This window comes from Hyperoodon ampullatus (genome assembly GCF_949752795.1).
Source record: "Hyperoodon ampullatus genome assembly, chromosome: 6".
In the NCBI taxonomy this organism is placed as follows: Eukaryota; Metazoa; Chordata; class Mammalia; order Artiodactyla; family Ziphiidae; genus Hyperoodon; species Hyperoodon ampullatus.
The window spans coordinates 45,226,537-45,252,575 of NC_136919.1; the positions used below are offsets into that span (position 1 = coordinate 45,226,537).

At 40.8% G+C, this 26,039-nt stretch overlaps 1 protein-coding gene across 1 annotated transcript in view; it reads left to right on the forward strand.

Annotated features, from left to right (window-relative positions):
• RASEF (RAS and EF-hand domain containing) overlaps positions 1-26,039 on the forward strand; it is a gene marked incomplete at both ends in the record, with an annotated part of 82,478 nt that overhangs the window by 12,940 nt on the left and 43,499 nt on the right. Inside the window, 3 exons of the mRNA XM_079706404.1 lie at positions 18,616-18,762; positions 22,081-22,171; positions 25,841-25,936. Of these exons, the coding sequence (XP_079562530.1) occupies positions 18,616-18,762; positions 22,081-22,171; positions 25,841-25,936 (334 nt within the window). The remainder of the gene's footprint in view (positions 1-18,615; positions 18,763-22,080; positions 22,172-25,840; positions 25,937-26,039) is intronic.

Genomic DNA, 26,039 nt, shown 5'->3' on the forward strand with positions numbered 1-26,039 from the left:
CAGTTCTTATTGAATTCAATTTATTCAACCAAGTAAGCTGAATAATCTTATTCAACTGTTTTAAGCAGTGCTAGCATATATTCATGGTGAAGCTGGTACATTTGTTTATGTGATTAACCCCAGGAAAAGTACAATGATACAAGCCACTGTGTTAGTTAGTTAGAGAAATAGAGCCAATAAGATGTGAGCGTGTGTGTGAGCATGTGTGTGCGTGTGTGGAGGTGAGGGGGCGTGGATTTATTTTAAGGAATAGGCCCACACGATTGTGGAGGCTGGCAAGTCTGTAATCTGCAGGGTGGGCCAGCAGGCCGGAGACCCAGGGAAATGCTGATATAGCAGTTTGAGCCCCAAGGCAGTGGGCTGATAGAATTCCCTCTTCCTTAGGGGTGCTCAGTCTTCACTGAAAGGTCTTCAACTCACTGGATGAGGCCTGCCCATGTTCTGGAGGGTAATCTGCTTTACTCGAAGTCTAACTGATTGAAATGTTAATCTCATGTACAAAAGACCTTCACAGCAACGTCCAGACATGTATGACCAAATATTTGAGCACTGAAGCCTAGCCAAGCTGACACATGACATTAACCATCGCAACTACTAAAAAAAGTTTTCCAGATACTCTGTTTTTGAGATTCCCTATGCTATGCGAATTGGTTCTGGTGAGATCAGAGAGCATTTTTTATTGCTTCCAGCTTATAAAATACGCACCAGAAATTTTTCAAATATTTATTTGAATCTGGAAAAATCCCTATACATATATTATATTCCCCTTGTACCCCTTCCAAATTCCTAAACACTTCAAAACCACATATCAAATTTCAGGGGTGGTTTAAAGTTATTAATATTTTTCTATCTGCCAAGAAGAGGCTTACCCTCCCTGTGTTCATGGCTCTGAGATGCCCCCTGGGAGAAGAGGGCTTCTTCACCCTGGTGTCTACCCCTCCATTCTCACCCTACAACCTCACTCATCCTCAAAATATCCATAACTCCACACTGAGCCCCTCATGGAAGAGACATCTTAGATTTTTTTTTTTTTTTTTTTTTTTTTGCGGTACGCGGGCCTCTCACTGTTGTGGCCTCTCCCGTTGCGGAGCACAGGCTCTGGATGCGCAGGCTCAGCGGCCATGGCTCACGGGCCCAGCCGCTCCGCGGCATATGGGATCCTCCCAGACCGGGGCACGAACCCGTATCCCCTGCATCAGCAGGCGGACTCTCAACCACTGCGCCACCAGGGAGGCCCGACATCTTAGATTTAAGCAGCCTCAGCCATCTGGCAAGTCACGCCAGCACTTTACATTGCTGCACTTTCCCAGGCAGTTTAACTGCTTGCTTGCTCGCTTCCTTTCTTCCTTTACCTCCTCTCCCTCTCTCCCTCCCTCCCTCCCTTCTGCAAATGCTGTGGGAAAAGCACTATGCTAAGAAGTCCAAAGGTGAAGTTTTCATGAGAAATTGTACAAAAATCCCTAGAGTAGGAACAGGTTCTTACTTTACTGTCCCCAACTGCTAGTTTTTGTCCCTGAGTTGGTAGAGCTAACAGGGATGCAAATTGAGAGGCACAGGGAAGCCCAAAATGTTCCACCAGATACAGGTCCTAAAACTCAGCCATAAGGAAGCCGTGAGTTCCATGCTCAGTTTCCCAGGACAGGCATTGAGCTCTGCAAACGCTGGTTTTAAATCACGTCTTTTCTCAGGCTCTGCAGCTCAGGGCCTCAGACCAGCAACACTGGCCACACCCGGGAGCTCTTCCAGCAACGCAGACTGTAGGCCCCACCACAGACCTACTGAAGCATCTGTGTTTTAACAAGATCCCTGGGAGACTCGTGCATGTCTTCAACTCGGCTGAGGAAATGAGAACTGAGGGTGTGGAATGCAGCCACATTTGGTTGGGAGCTGCTATTCAAAAGGTAGAAAAGCCCCAGAAAGAGAATGTGGAACTGAGGTAGAAAAGATAAACATCACGTGCTTCACATTTTGCCTTGGGTTGCCTCTGAAATGAAATCCAAATTGTGAAGTGTTCATGACTGAATTTCCCATGAAGATAAAAAATATATACTTCCTCGAATATATTGTGTAATATTTTGTGAACGTGTTCTTCAGAGACAAATACACCTACAGAAGAGTGCAAGGAGCTTGGTATACGGCTTGCTGACTCTTCACAGATGGAACACTCTCATATTCGGCGTCCAGATCTAGAAACAGCACGCACCTAGAAGCCCCGGTGCTTCCTTCTAATCACCACAGCCCCTCCCTGACCCCCAGGCATGATTTCTTGGGTGTTTTTTTTCCTTACTACATAGGTTTGGCTTCTTGCACTCACCATTATGCTTGTGAGCCTGTAGTTGTAGATCTGTCATTTTCTCTACTGTATTCACTGTGTGAAGATATCACAGTTTATCCATTTTACTTTTCATGGCCATTTGGGTCATTTCTACTTTGTGGCTATTCCATAGCATGCCGCGATGGGCAGTCCATCTCTTGGTAAGCATATGGACTCACACAGTGCCTTGCTTTTAATAACTGTTTTCAGAATAACTTCAGCTCTCTTGCTAACTCAGGGTCATCATTATGAAGCTGCGTTTCATCCTGGGCTGTGGTGTAGCATATCCCCAGGATTTGTGGGGATGGTAGTTCAGTTTGGCTTTTTGAGTTCCTGTGTGCATTTTCTGTTCTTGCTGCCAGGTGACGGTTTACTATTGTCAGTTCTTCCTTCCTTCCTGGGTACCTTTGTTTACTGAAGACGCAGAAAGCAAACTGATCAGATGTATTAGAACTGTGTTCAGAACCCCTTTGAATGCATGTTAGTCCTGTGCCAAGGAGGGGGCTCACAGGCTGCTCTTCGTTCTCTCCTGACTTTGTCTGCTTTTGTATTCTTCTCAGGGCCGGATGCCTGAGCTTCAAAGGGCTGGAGTACTGCCGTCGTTTTGAAATTAATTTTTTTTGGCAGTTTTATTCCTTTTCCATTTTTATTTATATTTTAACTCCTTGCCCCCTTTCGTTCATTTTGAAAGTTCCCCAAGGTAGACACTGTAGTTCTAATTGTCTTTGTAGAAATTATCCCATGCAGAAGAGGTCCAAGAGGGAGGGGATATAGGTATACACATAGCTGATTCACTTCATTGTACAGCAGAAACTAACACAACATTGTAAAGCAATTATACTCCAATAAAAAGAAAAAGAAAAGCACAAAACATGGATTTATATTATTATGAATACATGTGAGAAGTATGCACCTAGCCAAGAGTAGGCATGGTGTTATGCTGAGATGAATCCACAGAAGTCTGGCAAGTCTTGCACCTGGGTCTTGGGCCCCAGACCAATAGTTGGTTATTGATTATTTTTAATGCTCTTTTCTTTGAGTCTCGGGAAAATGCTACAAAAACTGTACATGGAGGTAAACAGATACTGCTGCTTTGTGAGGTTCTCCTTGTCCACTCAGGCCAATTATTGTAATAACCTATTACAGCTCCTTCTTTAGTACCACTTGTATTTAAAGCAACCATTCAGCTTTTATTTCCATTTTGTTTAGTAGATTTTAGGCCAATTGTACACTCCAGAAGGGATGTTATCCACACAGGTGAGAGAGGGCAGCTCATACCTCAGGGAAGCAGAACTGGAAACAAGGGCAAAATAATGGTTTCAGATGAAAAATGTAAACTGAAATAAATGTAAATGCACAGTTGACTGAAATTGCTTTTTCATTATCTGATGAACCAGTGAATTAAGATGATGACTCGAGAAAAGACCGGTTTCTCTTTTCTTGGCTCTCCAGAGGGGTTGAGGTCAGATTCCTTCAGGAGATAGTGTTTGCAAATCTGCAGGTTGGTTGCTCTTCCAGTGGACTATGGCTCTGGGAGCACAGAAGTGGACTAGTTTTCAGGGCAGCTGATCCTGGTATAATGTGGAAAAGTCCAATTTTAATAGCTTTTTTTTGGCTACCTTCTTTTTTAAATCACATTCCAGAAAATCACCCTTTGGTTCTTCAGAAAATCAAATGAAAAAGTAATTAAACTCCCCTGCAGGTTGCTAGGGAAGCAATGAAGTGCAAAGTTGATGAGCAGTGGAGTGTATCTCAAGAAACTTCTATCTTGTGGAAAATATACCCTGGGCATCGTTGAATGAGACCAGGAACCTCTCAAAGGGTTTTAACTGTTGAAATGTCAAAATTAAAGATGTCAACAACATTTTATTTTAGAGGGGAAGTGTGTTCAAGAAAATTTGTAAGAAAATCTCTACAACTAATTTTGTGTTATTTTGATATTTTTTCATCCATCTCTGCATAAACAGAGAGACTTGAAAACCTTTATTAGTTTTTCATGGTTAGGTAGCAAGGTAGGTAGGTAAAAGTCAATGGTTAGGTAGCAAGGTAGGTAGGTAAAAGTCAATGATTCTTAAAAGTAGATTAAAATTTTTTCTGTGGTATTTTTGTACCGTAACTAAACAAACACTACATGTATACAAACAGTTTTAAGATAGTTCAAAGTCATAGAAAAGAAATTCTCATTTAACTACATGATTATCAGGGCTAACTCTTAAAACCTTTCAGAAAGACTTTTAAGAAGGCCAGAGCAGGTTGTGTACAATCTCCAACAGATTTCCTTGCCAGTATCATGTATACTCAAGCATAAGGTCGAGATTTAACTGTTGAAGACAATGTGACTGTAGCTTATGCACCTAACAGTTATCCTTTCATGATATCAATAATAATTTAGAGTTAAATGCCAGTCATTCAATAGTTAGTAGCAGTTATTCAATATATATTAAATACGAATTCAAGAAGTAAGTTTACTTAAAAAACTAAAAATAGAACTACCATATGACCCAGCAATCCCACTACTGAGCATATACCCTGAGAAAACCATAATTCAAAAAGAGTCATGTACCACAGTGTTCACTGCAGCACTGTTTACAATAGCCAGGACGTGGAAGCAACCTAAATGTCCATCAACAGATGAATGGATAAAGAAGATGTGGCACACGTATACAGTGGAATATTACTCAACCATAAAAAGAAACGAAATTGAGTTATTTGTAGTGAGGTGGATGGACCTAGAGTCTGTCATACAGAGTGAAGTAAGTCAGAAAGAGAAAAACAAATACCGTATGCTAACACATATATATGGAATCTAAAAAAAAAAATGGTTCTGATGAACCTAGGGGCAGGACAGGAATAAAGACGCAGATGTAGAGAATGGACTTGAGGACATGGGGAGGGGGAAGGGTAAGCTGGGACGAAGTGAGAGAATGGCATGGACTTACATACACTACCAAATGTAAAATAGATAGCTAGTAGGAAGCAGCCGCATAGCACAGGGAGATCAGCTAGGTGGTTTGTGACCGCCTAGAGGGGTGGGATAGGGAGGGTGAGAGGGAGGGAGACGCAAGAGGGAAGAGATATGGGGATATATGTATATGTATAGCTGATTCACTTTGTTATACAGCAGAAACTAACACAACATTGTAAAGCAATTATACTCCAATAAAGAAGTTAAATTAAAAAAAGTTTACTGCTGAGTGAGCAGATAGAATTCACTTATATCCCAGAATATGCTAATTTTAGGAGAGAAAATGAGTTCTTTGCTGGTACTCATGTTTCTGTGGTATATAGTAAGAAGTCTTTGGGAGATTTTAGACAAGTAAATCCTTATCTTCTATAGAAGCTGGTGATGGGTTATCTATGTAATGCAATATTTTAATAAGTCCATGTTGATCTTCATAAAATCATGTGATTTAATTTGTTTTTAAAACTCACATATATATAATAATATTTATAAACTTAAACATTATTTTGTTTAAAATGCATCCTAATTTATTATTGAAATATATTTAGGCTTCACCATATTGTTTTAGCCATTTAGCTTGGATGGAGTTCTGATTTCAGCATCCTCAACACACAACAAACACACAAATCTGAAGTGGAAGAAAATGAAGTGGCCTCTGTGTATCAGAAATATTAGTTAGAAATCCCCACAGGACATTTTCTCCAGTGATGATTTTTGACTCTCTTCAGCTTTCTTAGTGTATGTTATATAGCAGATATTGGCTGCTTCCCTGTTGGAAACAGTGTGAAAGGAGAAAGGGGAAAATTAAATCAAGGCAAAAGGCAGCCAGCAGGTTGAAGAGGAGTGTATGCCCTTGCATGTAGATTTTAGATGCAACCTGGTGTGCTTCTAGAATCTCTCCTTTCTCACTGTGTTGTGAAGGGAAATGACCCTTTTCCGCTTGTCAATCAGATATACCAGTTTGTCTCCTTCCTGACCCTGTGCCCAGAAAGGCTCATCTGCTCCCTCCTCACCACTGTCTTCTTTACCCTCCGTGAGGCAGAGTCCTTAGCCTGCCTCAGATCCAGTACAAAGCTCCACCTTCTCCACTCCACCCCGCACTGTGTCCGCCTTCCCTAGGCTCCGGCCTCATTCATTCATTAATGCAGGATCTGTTGCTGGTCAGATCTCTGGGTGCTGAAAGGGATGTGGAGACTGATAGGGTAACTGGGAAGATAAAACATCCACAAAAAACTCAGTACATAGAGCTTCAGATGAAATGTGGCATGGGAAGGATTTCTTGTGGTTGAATCATTCAGAGCAGGCTTCATGGAAGAGGCAACTTTTGAGAGAGCCTAGACTGATGTGCAGAGTTTGATTTCTAGATAGGAGTTACAGAAAGTTTTGGTTTTGATCAGAGAGTAAGATTAAAATATTCTTTGACTAGGGAGAGATAAAGCTGTTTCCCAACTCTTTTCAGTCTCAAAAATTGAGAAAAAAAATAGTTAAGGAATGGGGTAATTTGAAATCAACCAAGATAACATATTTGTCTCCTTTTTTGAAAATTTATATATTGTGTGTTGGGCACTGTGCAAAATATTCGAGGACAGTGAACACCTAAGAGTGTTTAGAAGATAGGATGTTTGAAGGAAATGAGATAGGAAAGTAGAGTGGCTGTAAAATTGGTTTTCCAAACCAGAATTTTCCTATGAATAAAATGAGATCTAATATACTTAAAATTATCTAATATTACTGAAATATTATTTTGTCTGAAAAATTGCTGTTATTATATATGTGGTCCTATAAAACAGTTCTATATAAAATTTTTTTAATAAATAAAAAATAAAGTTATTTCTAAAATATATAAAAATTTTTAGGTACATTAGTGCAAAGAAAATCTTTTAATAAATATGTGAACATTTAAAACTTGCAAAGCAGAGTAGTTTTGGAAAATATTTAAGTATTTTAATCTGTTGATTATTCATCTATCTCTAATACTTTTCTGAAGAATATATATTTTTTCCAATGTGGTCTTATTATGCTTTTTTCCTCCATAAAATTGCTTGTAATCTTCTTTGGAGTTACATTTTATGATTATTAAATTTGAAATTGTTGACATCAACAATTGACTCTTCTCTGTGGGTCATGTTTTTAATTAAGAAAATTATTCTGTGTACAAGGGCTGAAGAGCACTTCAAGAGCAAATCCTGTGATAAGGTTAGAGCAGATTCTACTAAACAGAGGATATTCTCAATTTTTTTTTGGTACTGACATGTATGAATATTGACTTTTGTAAATATTTCAGCCCTTGATTGTCACAAGTTCTGTTTTTACCTCCCTTCAAAGTACTTTCTTTGACAAATACTTTGACAAGTTTCTTAGCTTTTATAAGACAAGACTTGTAAAATAACTTATCTCCATTTATGACTCTTTTGAATGTTTTCCCGTACTTAGATGCTTCAAAATTGTAGGCCTTTTCAACTTCATTTTATTTTGGTACAGAATATAAATTTAAAAGATGTAGATGCTGATGCTTCTTCAGGAGATTTGTGTCTTCTGGTTCATGTGGTTAATGATATCACTCTAATTCACTATAGTGGAGGATAAATGCTGACAAACTTTCTTTTAATAAGCCTATTTTTAAAGAATGTTTTCAGGTTTACAGAAAAATTGTGAAGATAGTACAGAGAGTTCCTATATAACCTGCACCCACTTTCCCTCATTTTTAACATTTTGCGTTGGTGTAGTAATTTGTTAAAATTAATGAAATGATATTGATACATTATTAGTAATTAAATTCCATACTTTATTCAGATTTCCTCAGTTTTTCCCTAATATCCTTTTTTTGGTTCCATCATTCCATCCAGGACACCACATTATACTTAGTTGTCATGCCTCCTGAGGCTCCTCTTGGCTGTGACAGTTACATATTTCAAGCAAGTTACACGGTTATCACCATCATTCTTGAGGAAAGGAAATTTGGTACTGAACTTTTTATTAAGCATGCATCTTTGTCTTGTGGGGTCATTGCTGCTAAAAGGATTTACTGCAAAATGTAAAAGCTTTACCATCCAGTAAAATAACTGGTTATACATTTAAACCACACTAAAAATGGTTAAATCACAGTAGCGAAAACATTCTAGTTACTTTCTATTGCTCTGTGGCAGGACTCTCCAACTTGTGTTTTCGGTACCTATTTCCTGTACACTGTGCCTGTAATTTCCCAATTTCCCATTGATGTGGCCAAATGGCTGCCCGGCAGCACTGTGCATCTATCTGCGGGTAGCGGCACAACTGGCTGGTTTTCCAGGTGGCCCGCAGTCAGACCCCTCCATCTTTCTCCATCACCATCGAGACCTGTAGGAGTTATCTGTCTCCAGCTTCTCTTGTCCAAGCTTAATTTGTTTTATCAGTGAGTATTCCTGTTTCCTGCTCCTGAAAGGAAAGTCTTAGTTACATTGTGTCTAGAGAGAGTCAGGAAAGGAGAGATGGGTTTATCACTGATGGTCTTCTGATTTAGCCGCGCATTAGTGAGAAGTCTTTTCACTGCACAAATGTCTCACGCTACCAGGTGAACGCTGAAGGTAAAAAGCGCACATCCACTAACTCACCCTGGTTTATTTTAATGCAGCTGTTAATGACTTTAATGCTTAAGAAAACCTTTAATGTATAGTTAGTACACAGTTTAATAACAATTACTACCTGTTAATGCAGCTTTTTGATTACAGAAAAGGGGAAGTTCTGGATAAATGCTAAAGGACAACAGGCTTAAATTGGAATTGTTCCTGACAAAACTGGGAAGGTGATAGATGCTGTCTAAAGGGAACATTTAGCATAGAAACTGATATGGCACTCTTTATTTTCTCCCCAACCCCTATCTTTCCTGCCAAAATAGAAATTTTCGGTGAAAAATAACTATAATACACATAGTTGCACTAACATTACTAGATTAAATGCCTACATTTAACTTGACTCAAGGTAAATTGATAGAAATATTGGGAGAGTGAATGTGCATTATAAAGTAAGAACTCTGAAATAAAGACACATATTCCCACATATACCTGCCCACTGTCTACATATATAAGCACATTGATAATGTGATGTCCATAAATGAAAAACTTTGATATGGACTTAGGGACAGGGTGAGAGCAAAGGCCTGTGTTCCTGGGTACAGAAGGGTTAGGTCTGCATTGCCCCATCCCCATTCCTGTGCTCAGGGCCTTATGCTAATAGACTATAACAGGGATCAAAGTAAGGCCCATTTGGCTCTCTGCCTATTTGTGTAAATAGTTTTATTGGAGCACAACCAAGCTCATTCGTTGATTGTTGTCTATGGCTGCTTTCATGCTACAATGGCAGAGTTAAGTAGTTGCAACAGGGATGGTAAATATTTTATATCTGGTGCTTTAAAGAAAAGGTTTACTGACCCCTGGACTATATAAGCTTTGCAGACTGACCTCGAGCATGACCCAACTCTCACTTTTCAGTGTCCCCTGCCCTGGCCCCATAAGACAACATTTCAGTCCAAGGGGCTTCCACACCACACGGCTTTCTTCCTTTCAGCCCTTTTCCAATACACAACATAGAAGCAGACAGGAGATAACCACCTACTTCTCTCTAACTCATTGGGGTAGAGAAGTCGAGAGGAAGCTTGACAATGGCTAATGTTTATCAATTACCTACAGCATGCCTTGCACTGTTGTCTGTGCTCCAGTTGGGTTAATCCTCACATTTCGTGGTAGGTTCAAGTACTCTACCCACTTTATAACTGAGGAAACTGGAGCTCAAGAGGTTAAGTGTTTCGCCGTGGGTCACAAGGCCAGGATGTGCTGAGGAAGCATGTGAATTTAGCCAGGCCATTACACTTACCCTGTGCACTCCTCCTTCCTGGTCAGGAGCCCTCAGCTGTTTCAAGTGTGCCGTCCTTAAACCTTCAGCACAGTGCCTCTTGCTGGCTCTGTCTTCCTCCCTCCATTGGCAAACTCCCAGTAACTAAATTTCAGTGATTTTAAATAGGAAGCAATTTGCAATTTGAAATGTTTCTAGACTTTGCATAAATCTAGTTAACATGCTCACCTTCCAGGAAGTTTCCATTTTAAAACCTTTTGGGAAGTGTTTCCCAAATAAGTACTTAGGCAAGTAAAATATTTTTTCAGGGTGACATGAATCCAGGAGGAATTTTACCTGCAGGAGGTGTATTTGGGCTGGGGGTCCTGGAGTAGGCAACAGTGGTTGATTACCTGAGCTAGATCATCCTCTGACTCAGCAGCAGCAAAACAGCTGAGAAAAGCCCAGGCCACTGGATTGGCTGTGTTTCCCAGTCTGTGGGGTAGTGGCACCAGGTTGAATAAACCACTGTTTGTTTTCTCTAGAAGGGAGAGCCAGATCACCATTCTGTAACTGAGTTAATGAAGAGCAAAACCTGTTGTGAGAAACAGGTGGCCAGTGTGAGGCTGTTAGTGGGCAGAGGTACATCCTGTCTGGAAAGCAAGACTTGAACCTCCAAAAGAGAACTGATGCTGCCCTGTTCTAGCAGCGCAGCTGGATTTTGGCTGTTGGAATTTATTTTCCAGTCAGTTGAGATTTATTCTGAAAGTATGTATGTAATATGTAATAAGAGTACATTTTGAAATCATTCATTTTCACTTAACTTGTAAGGGGGAAAGAGGCTAAGCCTTTCCCCCTCAACTGACTAAATGACAGTATGGTTTGTTCAGGGCAGCCAAAAAGATCAGTTGGTGTCACCTGAATAGGAATATACTCATTATCCTTATTCCCAAAGAGAAATAAACTATCAGATTTTAAAAAGACTTTATTATTATTATTATTATTTGTTGTTGTTGTTGTTGTACGTGGGCCTCTCACTGTTGCGGCCTCTCCCGTTGCAGAGCACAGGCTCTGGACGCGCAGGCTCAGCAGCCATGGCTCACGGGCCCAGCTGCTCCGCGGCATGTGGGATCTTCCCGGACCGGGGCACGAGCCTGTGTCCCCTGCATCGGCAAGCGGACTCTCAACCACTGCGCCACCAGGGAAGCCCAAAGACTTTATTTTATTAGAGCAGTTTTAAGTTCACAGCAAAATTAAGAGGAAGGTACAGAGATTCCCTATACACCTCCTGCTCCCACACATGCACAGCCTCCCCATTATCAACAACTCCCACCAGAGTGGTACATTTGTTACATTGATAAACCTACATTTTCACATCATTATCACCCCAATTCCTTACTTTACATTAGGGTTCACTCTTGCTGTTGTACATTCTGTGGATTTGGACAAACGTACAATGATATGTAGCCATCATTATAGTATCATACAAAGTATTTCACTGCCTTAAAAATCCTGTGCTCCACCTATTCATCCCTCCCCTCCAACCACTGGCAACCAGTGATATTTTTACTGTCTCCAAGTGTTTCCTTTTCCAGAATGTCATGTAGTTGGAATCATAAAGTATGTAGTCTTTTCAGATTGGCTTCTTTTTCTTAGTAATATGCATTTAAAGTTCCTCCATGCCTTTTCACGGCTTGATAGCGTATTTCTTTCTAGTGATGAAAAATACTCCATTGTCTGGATGCTGAATAATATTCCATTGTCTGGATGTACCACAGTTTATTAAAATCCATTCACCTACTAAGGGACATCTTGGTCACTTCCAAGTTTTGGCAATTATGAATAAATCTGCTATAAACATCTGTGTGGACATAAGTTTTCATCTCCTTTGGGCAAATACCAAGGAACACAATTTCTGGATCGTATGGTAAAAGAATGCTTAGTTTTATTAAAATTTGCCAAACTGTCTTCAAAGTGGCTGTACTATTTTGCATGCCCAGTAGCAATGAATGAGAGTTCCTGTTGCTCCACATCCTCAATAGCATTTAGTGTTGTCAGTGATCTGGATTTTCGCCATTGTAATAGGTGTGTAGTGATAGTTTGTTGTTGTTTTAATTTGTATTTCCCTGATGACATATGATGTAGACTATATTTTTTCATTAATTTTTACTGGAGCATAGTTGCTTTTTTATTAATTTTTATAGAGTATCCTTTTTATGCTTATTTGCCATCTGTATATCTTCTTTGGTGAGGTGTCAGTTAAGGTCTTTGACCAATTTTGTAATCAGGTTGACCAATTTTGTAATCAGGTTGTTTTTCTTACTGTTTTAAGAGTTCTTTTTATATTTTGGATAACAGTCCTTTATCAGATGTGTCTTTCTCCCAGTCTATGGCTTATCCTCTCATTCTCTTGACATTGTCTTTTGCAGAGCAGTTTTTAATTTTAATGAAGACTAGGTTATCGATTATGTCTTTCATGGATCATGCCTTTGGTGTTGTATCTAATATGGCATCGCCCTGTCTGAGGCCATCTAGGTTTTCTCCTAGACTTATCTTCTAGGAGTATGATAACTTTGCATTTTACATTCATATCTGTGTTCCACTTTGAGTTAGTTTTTATGAAGGGTGTAAGATCTGTGTCTAGGTTCATTATTTTGCATGTGGATGTCCAGTTGTACCAGCACCATTTGTTGAAAGACTGTCTTTGCTTCATTGTGTTGTCCTTGCTCCTTTGTCAAAGTTCAGCTGACTATATTTATGTAGGTCTATTTCTGGGCTCTCTATTCTGTTTCATTGATCTGTCGATATGATAAGATTTTAGTTGTCTATACTTTTACACATTCTATAATAAAGGAAAGTAGAAGGTAGTGAAAACTCCTGAAGTCCCACATTTCTGGATTAAATTACAGTAGACTTAGATTTACCTTCCTATCTACAAACCTGTTTCAAAATCCTTCGCTTAATTCTCTGCTGCAGCCAAAACTTTGAGAAGTTGAGAATGGTTAAGATGTACACTTGATCATGTTGTCTCTTCCTTTAAACCTTCCAGCGCCTTACCACCCTCTCAGAATAAATGCCCCTCTTCCATGTCTTTCCTGTGCTTTCAGGCTCTGTGCAGTCATCTGGCTCTTGCTAACTTCTCCCCCAATCTGATGCTGCTGGTGCCTCCCCCACTCTAAGCTCTTCAGCCTCACCAGCTTCTTCCATTTACAGGAACTGCTGCTGGCCCCTCCCCTGCCCTCAAACCCCTCAACCTATGGTTATTGGTTCCTGGAACAGGCCACCCCCACCCCACTTCTGCCTAGTTGGCATCTACTCATCTTTCAGGTCATCAAACTGCAAGGCTTCGTCATGTTCACCTGCTCTATGCTATCAGAGCATCTTGTACTTAATCTTCATGGTGAGCCTAGTGAGGGAAGATACTCAGTATGTTTCTTAGCATTTTATTTACAGGATCTAACATAGTGCCCTTTGGATGGCCTGGATATTTAATTTCCCGTGCTCAGATGTTAGGGTCATAGCGTCAGTTTTCTTCCAGCCATCCCTAGTGTAGGATGATGTACACATTTAATACTATTTGCTTTTGTCTACAGACAACCATTTAGGGTTTTAGATCTATGTAACTTACAGTTTGAATAAATTGGTTACCTCTCTATTTCAGTGCTTAAAGCAGCAAGACTTTGAATCTAAGGGCCAATTTTCCTACCAACCTTACTGGGTCACTGTGTTCTTTAGCCTGGAATGATGTTGTCTGCACTTGCCTATTTCCCGGGGGTGTCCTGAGACCAGAGGTGTCCAGGCATTCTAAATACTGGCCTTACTACATTACAAATACATAAACATCGATAAATATGTGCTCTTCTAAGTAAAATGTAAATCCTATGGAAGTGTGTGACATTTAAAATTTTTACCAATCTTAATTATACCTATTTTTTTCCTCCTGAATTCAGATAATTTATCTCTCAGCTTCAGTGGGAATATTTGCAATTTACAATGCTTGTTTCCCAGGGATCATTTTAAAATTTTAAGTTGTGAATTTTTCATCAGCAGTTTGCCATTATCACTCTCTTTCATACAAATCATCTTGTAATTTATTGAACAAAAAGATGAAAAGTCTCAGATCTTAAACATCTAAAACCAGTTGGTAATCCAGGGTGTGTCTTTCTCATTTCATTTGATCTCTTTCCTTAAGATATAAATTAGATTATTTTTAGCGTGAGTGGCTCTCTCCGAGCAGAAGCAGAGACTGTTTTTCATCTTGGCTGACTAACGTGTATGACCTGACCCTTAATCTTTACCCAGTATTTGTCTAGTACACCTGTAAACAGGTTTGCATGGTATTTGTGAATCCAAGCATAGTTGTCTTATATGAGGCCCTGGACTTAAGTCTTGTCACTACCGGGCACCCTTTTCAGCACCCAGAGGCACCACCCTGGGTGAGGGTCAGGAGAAAACAGAGCTGTGTGTGCAGCATTGTGTGGTCTGCTTGTTTAACCTTTGACGTCAGGAGCAAGGACACTGGGAGAGACTGATGACTCCTATAATCTCAGGAACAGAACAAAAAGACTGTCTTGGTACCAAGTAATGGCACCCAGTCTGTTGAGCTGAAGAATCCATAGGTGTTTAGCTGCCTGTACAGGGCACAGCATTTAAATCTTACATAGAGGGACCACGTATTATCTTGTTAAGATAAAGTATTTTTTGTTTTTGTTTTGTTTTGTGCAACAGGTGTGAAAATCGCCACATGCAATGCATTGCAGTCTCTAGACATAATCCAGATGGTTCTCTAGTTTCACAGATAAGGACCGAATGAACCAAGCAGACAAAAGGAGGGGGAGAAGGGAGTGTGCCTCCCTGTGTACGGTAGTGCTTTCCCCAAATAGCTTTAGGTAAATAAGAATTGATCAGATTATCTCATCTTAATCTTAGTTGTGCCTTCATTCCTTAAAGGAGTCCCTTTGTAATGTAGATGGTGCTTGTAGCAATAATACCTATCCTCTAAAATAATTTTCAAAAAATCTTGGTACATCAAAGTTTTCTAAATAGAGACATGCACTTGGGACCCCTGAAAAGCAGATTAGCACTTACTTTTGGTATGAAGAGCTAGTTCCTCTGGAGCCAGATGGGCTGAATTGGAATCCTAGCTCCGATACCAGAATGATACTTACCTCTCTTGGCCTCAGTTTCCTCTGTGGTAAATAGGATACTAGTGATAACTTCTTCATAAGGCTGTTGTCAGGATTAAGTGAATAGTACATTTAAAAGCTGAGATCACTGGGGCTTCCCTGGTGGCGCAGTGGTTGAGAGTCCGCCTGCCGATGCAGGGGACACGGGTTCGTGCCCCGGTCCGGGAAGATCCCACATGCCGCGGAGCGGCTGGGCCCGTGAACCATGGCTGCTGAGCCTGCGCGTCCGGAGCCTGTGCTCCGCAACGGGAGAGGCCACAACAGTGAGAGGCCCGCGTACGGCAAAAAAAAAAAAAAAAAAAAAAAAAAGCTGAGATCACTGCTGGGACTGCATATGTAAGGTGCTTAATAAATGTCTGCTTCACTATATGAATGCTTCAGAATAGTCTTTTATTCCCTTGAAAGAGAATGGATGGTGGCAGTAAAGACTCTCCCTGGTCATAGAAGTTTTATTATTTACTTAATATGAAGCTATCAAGGAAGGAGGTAAGAAAGTAATTTAATCTGGAAGGTGATGATTAAAAAAACAAATTAGGGGGCTTCCCTGGTGGCGCAATGGCTGAGAGCCCGCCTGCTGAGGCAGGGGACACGGGTTCGTGCCCCGTTCCAGGAGGATCCCACATGCCGCGGAGCGGCTGGACCCGTGAGCCATGGCCGCTGAGCCTGCGCGTCCAGAGCCTGTGCTCCGCAACGGGAGAGGCCACAGAAGTGAGAGGCCCGCGTACCGAAAAAAAAAAAAAATTAGGAAAGTATGAAGCCAACTTTTTAAGTTCAAGTTGAGTTTTACAAAGAATTTCCAAGCCTAAGGCTCTACAAAATAGAAACATTTCTTTCTCTCATATTGGGAAGATTGATGTGGTCAGGCATCCTTCCCGAGCAGTTTCCCTCTGTGTGGTGATCCAAACATATTTCATCACATGGTTTCGCCATACTGGAGTTTTTCACTTCAGCCATGAGGATGAGGAAATGAGGAGGGAGGCAGAGAAGGAGAGGGCTGGGAGGAGAGGGGAGAAAGAGAGAGAGAGAGAAATAGATATGAGAGAGGGATAATGAGAATGCATAAGAGCTGAGGATCTTACAAAGGATTTTAGGGGCCAAACATGGAAGTGGCACGCACATCACTTCTGCTCCTATTCCATTGGCCACAACTAGTCACATGGCTCCAACCTACCTGCCCAGGGTTCTGAGGAGTCAGTTCTCCCCTGTGTGCCCTATAAAAAGAAGCAGCATAGATGAGTATCCAGCTAGTCTCTGACACAACAGTTAACCATGTAACTTATTTCCTGCTAGTGGCAGACATTTTCTATAATTAATCTATTTGTACACTTCACTGTAAACTATTCCTGAAATTCTGTGTAATACCAGGACCAGCAAAGGACTCAAGAGAATTTACAATCATTATGTTCCTTTCTTATTTTAGAAATTTTCAGAAATTCAGGGAATTTTCAGAGACATCTGCTTCTGAACATTTTATTGCTGTGCAGTTAGCCAAGAAACAAGGACTCTTGGTGACAGTATCTTAATGGCAATCCTTGACAGGCAGGTCCCTATTAACGAGAAAGTTTTTATGCTTTGTATACCGCTGATGGTCAGTAAATGACAAGAGACAAGGAAGTTAATGATCCTGTTGTACATTGAAATTACATGGAACAATGTAAGAATAGAGATTTTTTTTTTTTTTTTTTTTTTGCTGCTGTTTAATAAATATGGCTCACTAATGTAGCCAGTATTTGTACTCAGCTCTGACAGGAAGATTGATGGCAACTTTCTGTGTCTTATATCACCAAATAAAGTGACTTATTCCTGCAGGTTTATTAATAATATTTCAGTTGAGCAGTTCTTTTCAATCATAATTGGCCTCTGCACACATTGAGTGGTTTTTTTTGTTTTGTTTGTTTGTTTTTGTTTTTTGGGGTTTTTTTTGCGGTACGCGGGCCTCTCACCGCTGCGGCCTCTCCCGCTGCGGAGCACAGGCTCTGGACGCGCAGGCTCAGCGGCCATGGCTCACGGGCCCAGCTGCTCCTTGGCGTGTGGGATCTTCCCGGACCGGGGCACGAACCCGCATCCCCTGCACTGGCAGGCGGACTCTCAACCACTGCGCCACCAGGGAAGCCCCGAGCAGTTTATTTTTAAGAGAAAAGCTGGGAGAGTTTATAGCTACGTGGACACACCTCAGGGCCATGTCTAAATAAGCTTTGGGTTAATATATACCTTACATTTTGAAGTGTTTCGTAGTTCTGTGTAATGATTTTGAATCCCATTTCTTCTGCCAAGGTTCAGATGTTTAACACCACTGGGAAGCAATATAATGTAATGGTTAACCATGTAATCTGAAGTATCAGACTGAGTTTGAATCCCAATTCTGCCACTCAGTCACTATGTGACCTTGGAAATTTTCACTGTTTGCTATGATTGCCTAGATATTTCTGATAACAAATATCAGACTGGGTGGCTTAAACAACAGACATTTATTTTCTCACCATTCTGGAGACTGGACGTTTGAGATCAAGGTATTGGCAGGGTTGGAGGCGAGAGCCTCTCTTCCTGGCTTGTCAACGGCGGTCTGACTGTGTCTTCACATGGCCTTATCTCTGTATCACCCAGAACATCAGCTCCCAAACTTGAGTCAAGGACACCACCAGCCTCACTGACTCACTCCTTTATCCCCTAGCAGAAGAGCTGCCCAGTCTTACCAGGTTTTCTTTTGAAATGACTCTGAAATATTTGTCTTTTACAAATGTTAATAATAACAAGTATGAGGATTCTCACATATAAATATAATATATATGAAATAATTTTTAACTGACTATAAAACAATAGGTATATGTACTTTTATGATCATAAAGTCTGAAGTATGTCTTATAGGGATTGGTGGGACATATTATTAAGTAATTAGTTTGCTACCTAACTTTTTTTCTGTAAATCTATTTAACTTTCTATGAAAGAAAAAAAACCCAGCAGTGACCAAAAAATCCTTCCCTATCAATCCTTCCCTGTGCATGTCCACTGCCCTCACTGGCCTCCATCTTCTAATATTAAATCATCACATTGTACACCTTAAAAAATCACACTGTACAACCTAAATATGTACAATTTTTATTTGTCAGTCATATCTCAATTAAAAAAATGGGGAAAAAATGAAGTCGCTGTTCCACTGTTAAAAATATAATAATAATATGAAGAATAGTGCAATAGCATCTCTGACTGCTATCTTCCCTCCATTCTGGTCATTCTATTGTTACATTTTTCTTCCTTGGTTCTTATGTGTCTCTTTCCTAAAAAATATTCTTAAATTTTGACTTTTTTTATTCGGTTTTATTTAATTTTTAATCTAATTTTTTTGGCAGAAAAGAGCAAGTTAGTACCTTGTATCAAAACATCAACCTCGTGGAGCCAAGACTAATTCAGCCATATGAACATGTTATAAAGAACTTTATCCGTGAGATCAAACTTCAAAGCACAGAAATGGAAAACCTGGCCATCGCAGTGAAGAGGTATTGTAGTCTTTCCTGTCTAAGGGGCAGAAGGGGTCCTTTAACTGGCTCTCTGACCAAGTGGCACAAAAATGGAACTGCATTATCATATGGTATGGGGGGACGACCCGAACCTGAGGAATCTGGAGCTTTCTAAACTAAGCCAGCATGAGGGAAGCTGAGTCAGACAGTACTTTGTAGGGTCAGCCAGCAATCCATCAGCAGGTCCCCATGATCCTATCATATAAACCCTTCAAGGCCTGTGATTCCATATAGAACAGTTCAAAGAGATTCGTTATCTTATATCCAGCCACTTGAAACATACAGTATACTTTTCATCCAGAGAGGCAGGCAGACTCCATTTGAAGCCTGGCCTTGTCACTGACAGAAGAGTGACTTTGGGCAGGTTACTTAATCTCCCTGGGTCTCAGCTTCTGCATCTGCAAAATGAGGCTGTAAATATTCACATCCTCGGGGTGTGGAGACCTCATAGTGAGGCTTAGGTGAAGCACTTGGCACTGGGCCTACCACATGGTGGGTACTCAGCAGTGTTTCTTTCCCTCTCTCTAAACCTCCTCACCAGCTTGACCTGAAAGCCTAAAAACTGTTGAACCCTTACTCTCATACAGTTTATATAAGCCACAGCTGGCTTACATAGGATATCTTATTGGTTTTAACAGCAACCCAGTGCCAAAAGAGAATTTATATGTGTTGCAATCCAAACATCAGCCTCTTTGTTCCCTGGAAGACCACACTCCTTTGGCATATATTGGGAGAGAGGGCATTTTGTTTGTCACAGTTCCTGGGTGTTCCGCCCCACAGATGCTTCTCACCTTCATGTGCTCTGCCACCAGCAGCTCCCAGTGTGCTGTGCACCGCACTGGTCTCTGCCCAGAACTTGTAAATGGCCCCTTTCATAGGATGCCCCCCATTTGCATGGGGGCAGGTGAAGGCCGTTCCTCTCTCTTTAGTCTTTCCCTCCACATGATGATAAAACTATCTAGCTGACCCTGTGAAGTAATTAAAATATAGAAGAGAAAATGTTTTAAAACACTGATGCTAAATAGGACTGTTTTTATAGTCCTAGAATCATACAAGAGTTGAACTATTCACAGGGGGTTTTTAAGTGAACATTTTCAGTTCCTGACTCCAATCTTTTCCCTCAAGTTTGCCTACTAGAGGCTTTCAGTGGGATCATAGGGCGGTCCTCAGATCATAAGTTTCTGTAGAGCATTCTGGGGTGTGGATCAGACCCCCAGATTTGGCCTCCTTTGAGGGGTGACTAGCAGACACACATACTGAGTTTTTAAAGAGTCCAGTGAATATCTGTGAAAACACACTAACTCCCCTGAACACACACAGGTGCGTATACACAGACCCACACAAAGATACATGGGACACACACACACACACATTCACACATAACCTCTAAGTATAGTCCTGTGTAAACCCATAAGGGAAATAAAGAATGGCCTTCTCTTCCCTCTGCTCTCATTCCCAGCCGGGCCTCTCTCTGCTGTGGACGGAGTGCGTCACGTGATGTGGAGCTGATGGTGCTTCTCTCCTCCCAGTTTCTGTGCTCTGTGGGTGGGATCCGAAGTCGGGCTCTGTCCTAAGCCCAAGGCCTCCTAAAGGCCGCTCTCTGAGCTGACAGAGACCTTGCCGAGGTATTTAAGTGACTACTGTAAATATTCCCTTACATCCTTAACTAAGGACCATGCATCCCCACCTCTTTTTTTGGTTAGGGGAGGGCCTCAGTCTTTTTGCTCAGCACTTGCACCTGAAGAAGGTGTTCCCAGTGTCCTGGTAGGAGCCCTGGACTAAGGTTAAAGTGGACATTCCCAACATGGTAGATGCTTTACTGGGAATTGGGAATTGCTGGGGCAAACAGTGTGTCATTATAGACTACCCTGAGTTACTCCCCCTCCCCAAAAAATAAGAAAGGAAGAAAAAAGAGTTGTTCAGAAGTGAAAAAGGCAGAAGGAACACATTTGGGAGAAGTCCCAGATGCCCAGATGTTTGGGACTGGATATCTAGAAGGAATGGCTGGAAAAAAATGATCATAACAAAGGGAGAAATGGATGTGTGGCTTAGCTATTCCCAGTCCCAGAGTTGACCAAAAAATCCCGAAAGTTGCTGTGGAGATACATAATGCCTAGATTTCAAACATCAAGTGTTTGTAAACAAACTAGAACTAGCTGACTGTCCAAACTTGGTTAACATAACCTCGGGCAGGCTGTAAGGTGAAGAGGAAGTTAACAGGAGCAGAAAATAGTGATAAGTCACTCAGAATTTTACTTCCGGGTCTTCCCTCCACCCATCAATGCTTGTTTGGAAGCTCATGTAGAAATTAAATTAATGCATGAACAAATTGTGTTGGAAGGGAGTAAATAAGTTGAAAGCAGGTAGGATGGTATAGCAGAAGCTATCAGACTGGAAGACAGAGGCCTTCTACTGAGGTCCTGTTTCTACTTTTATTAACACCATGTCATTGGGCCAAGTAAATTGACTCTAAATCTCATGATGGCTGCTTTCAAGTCACTTACAATCTAGTTGAGTAGGCAAGACATATGCATGTGAAAATTTAGATAACTGGACACAGAGCTTAGAAAGAACAAACAATAAAATTTTTAGGACTTAATCTGAAGCTTCAATCATTGTAAAGTGACAGGTGTCTCCATACTAGACAACTGCTAAATAAAACTATCTGGGTATCTTCTCAACGAAATTTTCTCATTTCTAACTTTTTGGCAGATCAGTATTCTCTGCCTCCACAGAAATATGATTTATTGATTGTATTAATAAAAGAAACAGGAATTTTCTAAAGGGCAACTATATCTACATTCTAGAACTTTAGGGAACCAATCAGAAATAGTTTTTGAGATCTCTTCTTTTTTTCCCTTCTAACTATAGCATTTAGCATTGTGTGTTTCCTATGATAAAATTTCAAAATTGTATCTAACCATTTCTTTGCCATGGAGTTCTTTTCTTGTCTGGGATTGTAGCTCAGTCATCACAGCAAAAAAGGTTTTCAGAATTTATTGAGAGCCTCCCAGCAATTTGGTATCTTTATCTGTTCTTTGCTACAATCTAGTTTAATACCATTTAATCTACTCTGTTCCATTTATTTAATATCTAGCTTTAATGTCCCTTTACACCCAACTGATCGAATTGCCAACATCATTTTATTATGTGGAAGGAACAGGGAATATTATTTTAAATGGTATGTTTCTCCTCATCTGTAAAATAGAGAGCTTGAAATAGATGAGGTCACAGTTTTCTCTTCATGTTACAAGGCCAAGAGTATAATGAAAAGGTGTGCATCCTCTTAAATTTCAGAGCCCAGGACAAGGCAGCCATGCAATTGAGTGAATTGGAAGAGGAAATGGATCAGAGGATTCAGGCTGCAGAACACAAGACACGGAAAGACGTGAGTTTGTGGGATGGCCCCTTCATGCGACGAATCCTCAGAGCACCTTTTATGGACAGGGCACCGGGCATCCTCTGGGTGCAGTAAGTCCAGACTGACACAGGCGCTCTCAACAAGGGCATTGTTAGTGCTGGTGGTTTTATCGGGGTGTGGGGGCGGGGGCGGGGTAGAGTAAGGAGAGAGGGAGAGAGAGGGAAAGAGAGACAGACAGTGACAGAGACAGAGACAGTAAGTAATCAAATAAAGTGGCTAATTTCAGATGGCAACAAGCACAGTAAAGAAACGGCATGTGTGATAGACAGGCTGCTTCAGGTTGGGAGGTCAGGGGCCTCTGTGAAGAGGGGACGGGAGAGCTGAGGCCTGAAGGAGAAGGCAGAGCCCGCCTTCCTAAAGGATGGTGGCTCCACCCTTAATACCACTGTCTTGCTGCCCACGTCCACCGCTACTTTAAATCTAGATTACAATGAAGTTAAAATGCTCTCTGCTAATTTTGGTGTTGTTTTACAATGGGATATACTTTTACTCATCCATATAGGAACTCTCGTAGTTGAAAGTTGGGTGCTACCTTCAGTGATTTCCATAGGAGAAATAATTATCTTCTTCCCTTATGAAATATATTTGGGTGATTGATGTTTACTGAAAACAGAAAATAGACATATTTCTTTGAGGAGCTAACATCAGGTTGAACATTCCCTTTTTTTCTATTCATTTTCCCCATTAACTCTGAGAGGCAGAAAATTGAGTGAGAAGGGCCTGGGTGTTGGCATCCAGTAGACCTTAGTTTGCCTCCTGGCTCTGCCCCGTCTCAGTTCAGTGGCACTGGAAAAATAACATAACCTCTGAGCCTTTGTTGTTCCAACTTTAGATGGGATAATGCCCCCTACCTGCTTTAAGGAGGGTCGAGCCTGGTGATCTGTATGCGTGCCTAGAGCAGTGCCTGAGGTATGGTAGGGGCACCGTGGCCATTGCTGTTCTGCTCTTTTCCGGTGCTCTGTGTACCTTGTGTCCTTTCAGATTCTTCACCTTAAATTGCTTTACTACATGTATGCCTTCGGGTCTCTTGGTTGTCTTATCTCTTAATAACACACTTAATAACTGTTTGGAAGTCATGTTCACAGAGTGAATAGCTCGGAGTCCACGGTCCAGCTTTATTACAATGATTATCCCATTCTTTTGTTAGCGCTTTATTTCTTCTAGTCTAGAAACAGTAACATCCTATTTTTTTCTGCCTTTTTCCCTCTCCATCCATTTAATCTGTGCATTCATTCATTCATCACACACTTATCAAGCATATGTGTTATTCTGTCATCAAATCTCCGCCTCTTCCAGCTAAGCACTTCCCAGACTGGTTGTTGGTGATGGATACCTGACCATGGCCCTACCCCTTATCACTTCATGTTTTGTTAATTATACCATCTTCCTCATTTTCCTTGGCTCTGGTACAGGGGTGATGAATACATGGCATCTTTCTCTGTTCCACAGCAATGGCATAAGTGGCTAGTGAGTCACTGCACAGATGTGGTCTCTGAAACCTCAGCACACTGCTGCCAATGGAGCAGCTTTGGCCCTGGGATGACACCTATTTGCCAGTCTGCCCCAGTCTCCTAGTCTCTCTGGAATAACACATCCACGCTGACTGAAGGTTTTCCCTAACTCACCTCCACTAAGCATGGCTTACCTTGGCTCCCCGCACACAGTTCTTCACCCCGCAGCTCTGGCCTGGCTCATTGCTCTGCTTTCACTCCAGCTGGGTTTCTTTTTGCCTTGATAACTCCTCTCCACTTTCCTAAATTTTGCAAAGATCAGAGAAAGTCTCCCCTTCTCCCCAGTGCCCTCCCCTAGTCCTCTAGCCACGTTCACCTCTTCCTGACCTTGACTCCTCTTGCACATATAGTGTTTATCCCATTGTTTCAGCTAGGGTTTTAAAAATATATTGTAACAGCTTTATTGAGGTATAATGGGCATGCAATAAACTTGTACCTACTCAAAGTGTAGAATATGATAAGATTGGATATGTGTATATACCGAGAAACCATCACCACAATCAAGATAAAGGTACGTTCACATACTGTTGGTTTCCATGCCCCTGTGTCATGACATCCTTCTTTGACCCTCCTTGTCAGGCAACCATTTTATGTCTTCTTTGGTGAAGCATCTATTAAAATCTTTTGCTCACTTTTAAAACTAGGTTGTTTGTTTTCTTATTATTGAGTTTTGGGAGTCCTTTATATATTCTGATCTATAAATATTTCCTCCCAGGCTGTGACTTATCTTTTCATTCTCCTAACAGTGTCTTTTGAAGAGTAGAATTCTTTTATTTTTATGAAGTCCAATGCATCATAGATTTAAAGTAGCGGTGGACATGGGCAGCATGGATATGTTTTTTCTTTCATGGATATGTTTTTGATATTTAAGAAATCTTTGCGTAACCCAAGGTTGCAAAGATTTTCTCCTGTGTTTTTTCTATAAGTTTTATTGTTTTAGATTTCACATTTAGGATCTGTTTTGTAAGGTATGGATCAAAGTTCTTATTTTTTGCATATGCATATCTAATTGTTCCAGCCTATTTGTTGAAAATACTATCTGTTCTCTGCTGAATTGCCTTTGCACTTTGTCCAAAATCAGTTTTCTGTATTTGTGTTGGGTTTATTTCTGGGCTCTCCATTCTGTTCCATTGATTGATTTGTCTATCTTTATGCTGGTATTACATTGTCTTGATGATTATTGCTTTATGTCTTGAATTATTAGTTCCATAATGAGTCTAGTATTAGTTCTTCGCTGTGTTCTTTTTCAAAGTTGTATTGGCTATTTTAGGTCCTCAATTTCCGTAGAATCAGCTTGTCAATTTTGAAAAACAACAACAACAAAAACCCAAAACCTGTTGGGGGTTTGACTGGACTTCATTGCATCTATAGATCAACTGGGGGAGATTTGGCATCTTATTAATAATGAATAATCCACAAACCTGATATATTCTCCATTTATTTAGGTCTTATTACACTCAACTCCACTGGTTATAAACTTAAAACTTTATTTGAATACAGAACATAGGATATTAAATTCCATAATGTGTTAAGAGAAAAAGGAAACTGAAAGATATTTGGGCTCATGGGAGCTGCAGCCCCTGACCTCCTGGAGTGCCCTTTTGCCATTCTCTGTACCAGGGGTGACACACATGAGAAGTACCAGCCTATGGGGCAGCACTTTGCATAGAAATTTGCAGGTGATGTGGTTTGAATTTAGATAAGGTGTAAACTCTTGGAAAAACAGTAAACCCATCAGGCCTTCCTGAGTCCTGATGACATGATAGGATTCAGCCAAGTACTGGGGCCCTTGATTGTGCCATAGCTTTTAATTAAACACAGCAGTATTTAATTAGCTAGTTAATTGATATGCTGCAGCCCTCTATCACAGTTGAGTAGTGGTCTTAGAGGTGTCACCCCAGGTTACGGTGTGTATGTAGGTTGTGGGATTCTGCAGCTCTTTCAGTCTTGTAAGTTTCCATTCCGGAAGTGCTGGGCATCTAAAGTTTGGTTACTTCTGTTTTACCTTCTCACTATCTCTGTGTAGGAGACTTGAGGTCAGTTTTAGTTTGACACAAAATGTTTCTCACCTACAGGATTTTGAAGAACCTATTTAAATCAACAAAATCATTTTTTATTCTTTCAGGAAAAACGCAAAGCTGAAGAAGCCCTCAGTGACCTCAGGCGTCAGTATGAAACAGAAGTGGGAGATCTACAGGTGACAATAAAGAAACTCAAAAAGGTAGGTATGTGGCAGCTGGACTTTGAGGGATACTTTCAGTATCTCAATGTGTCTACATTTTTAGCAACTAAAAACATGCGGAATCATATTGAAGCAGTGGATA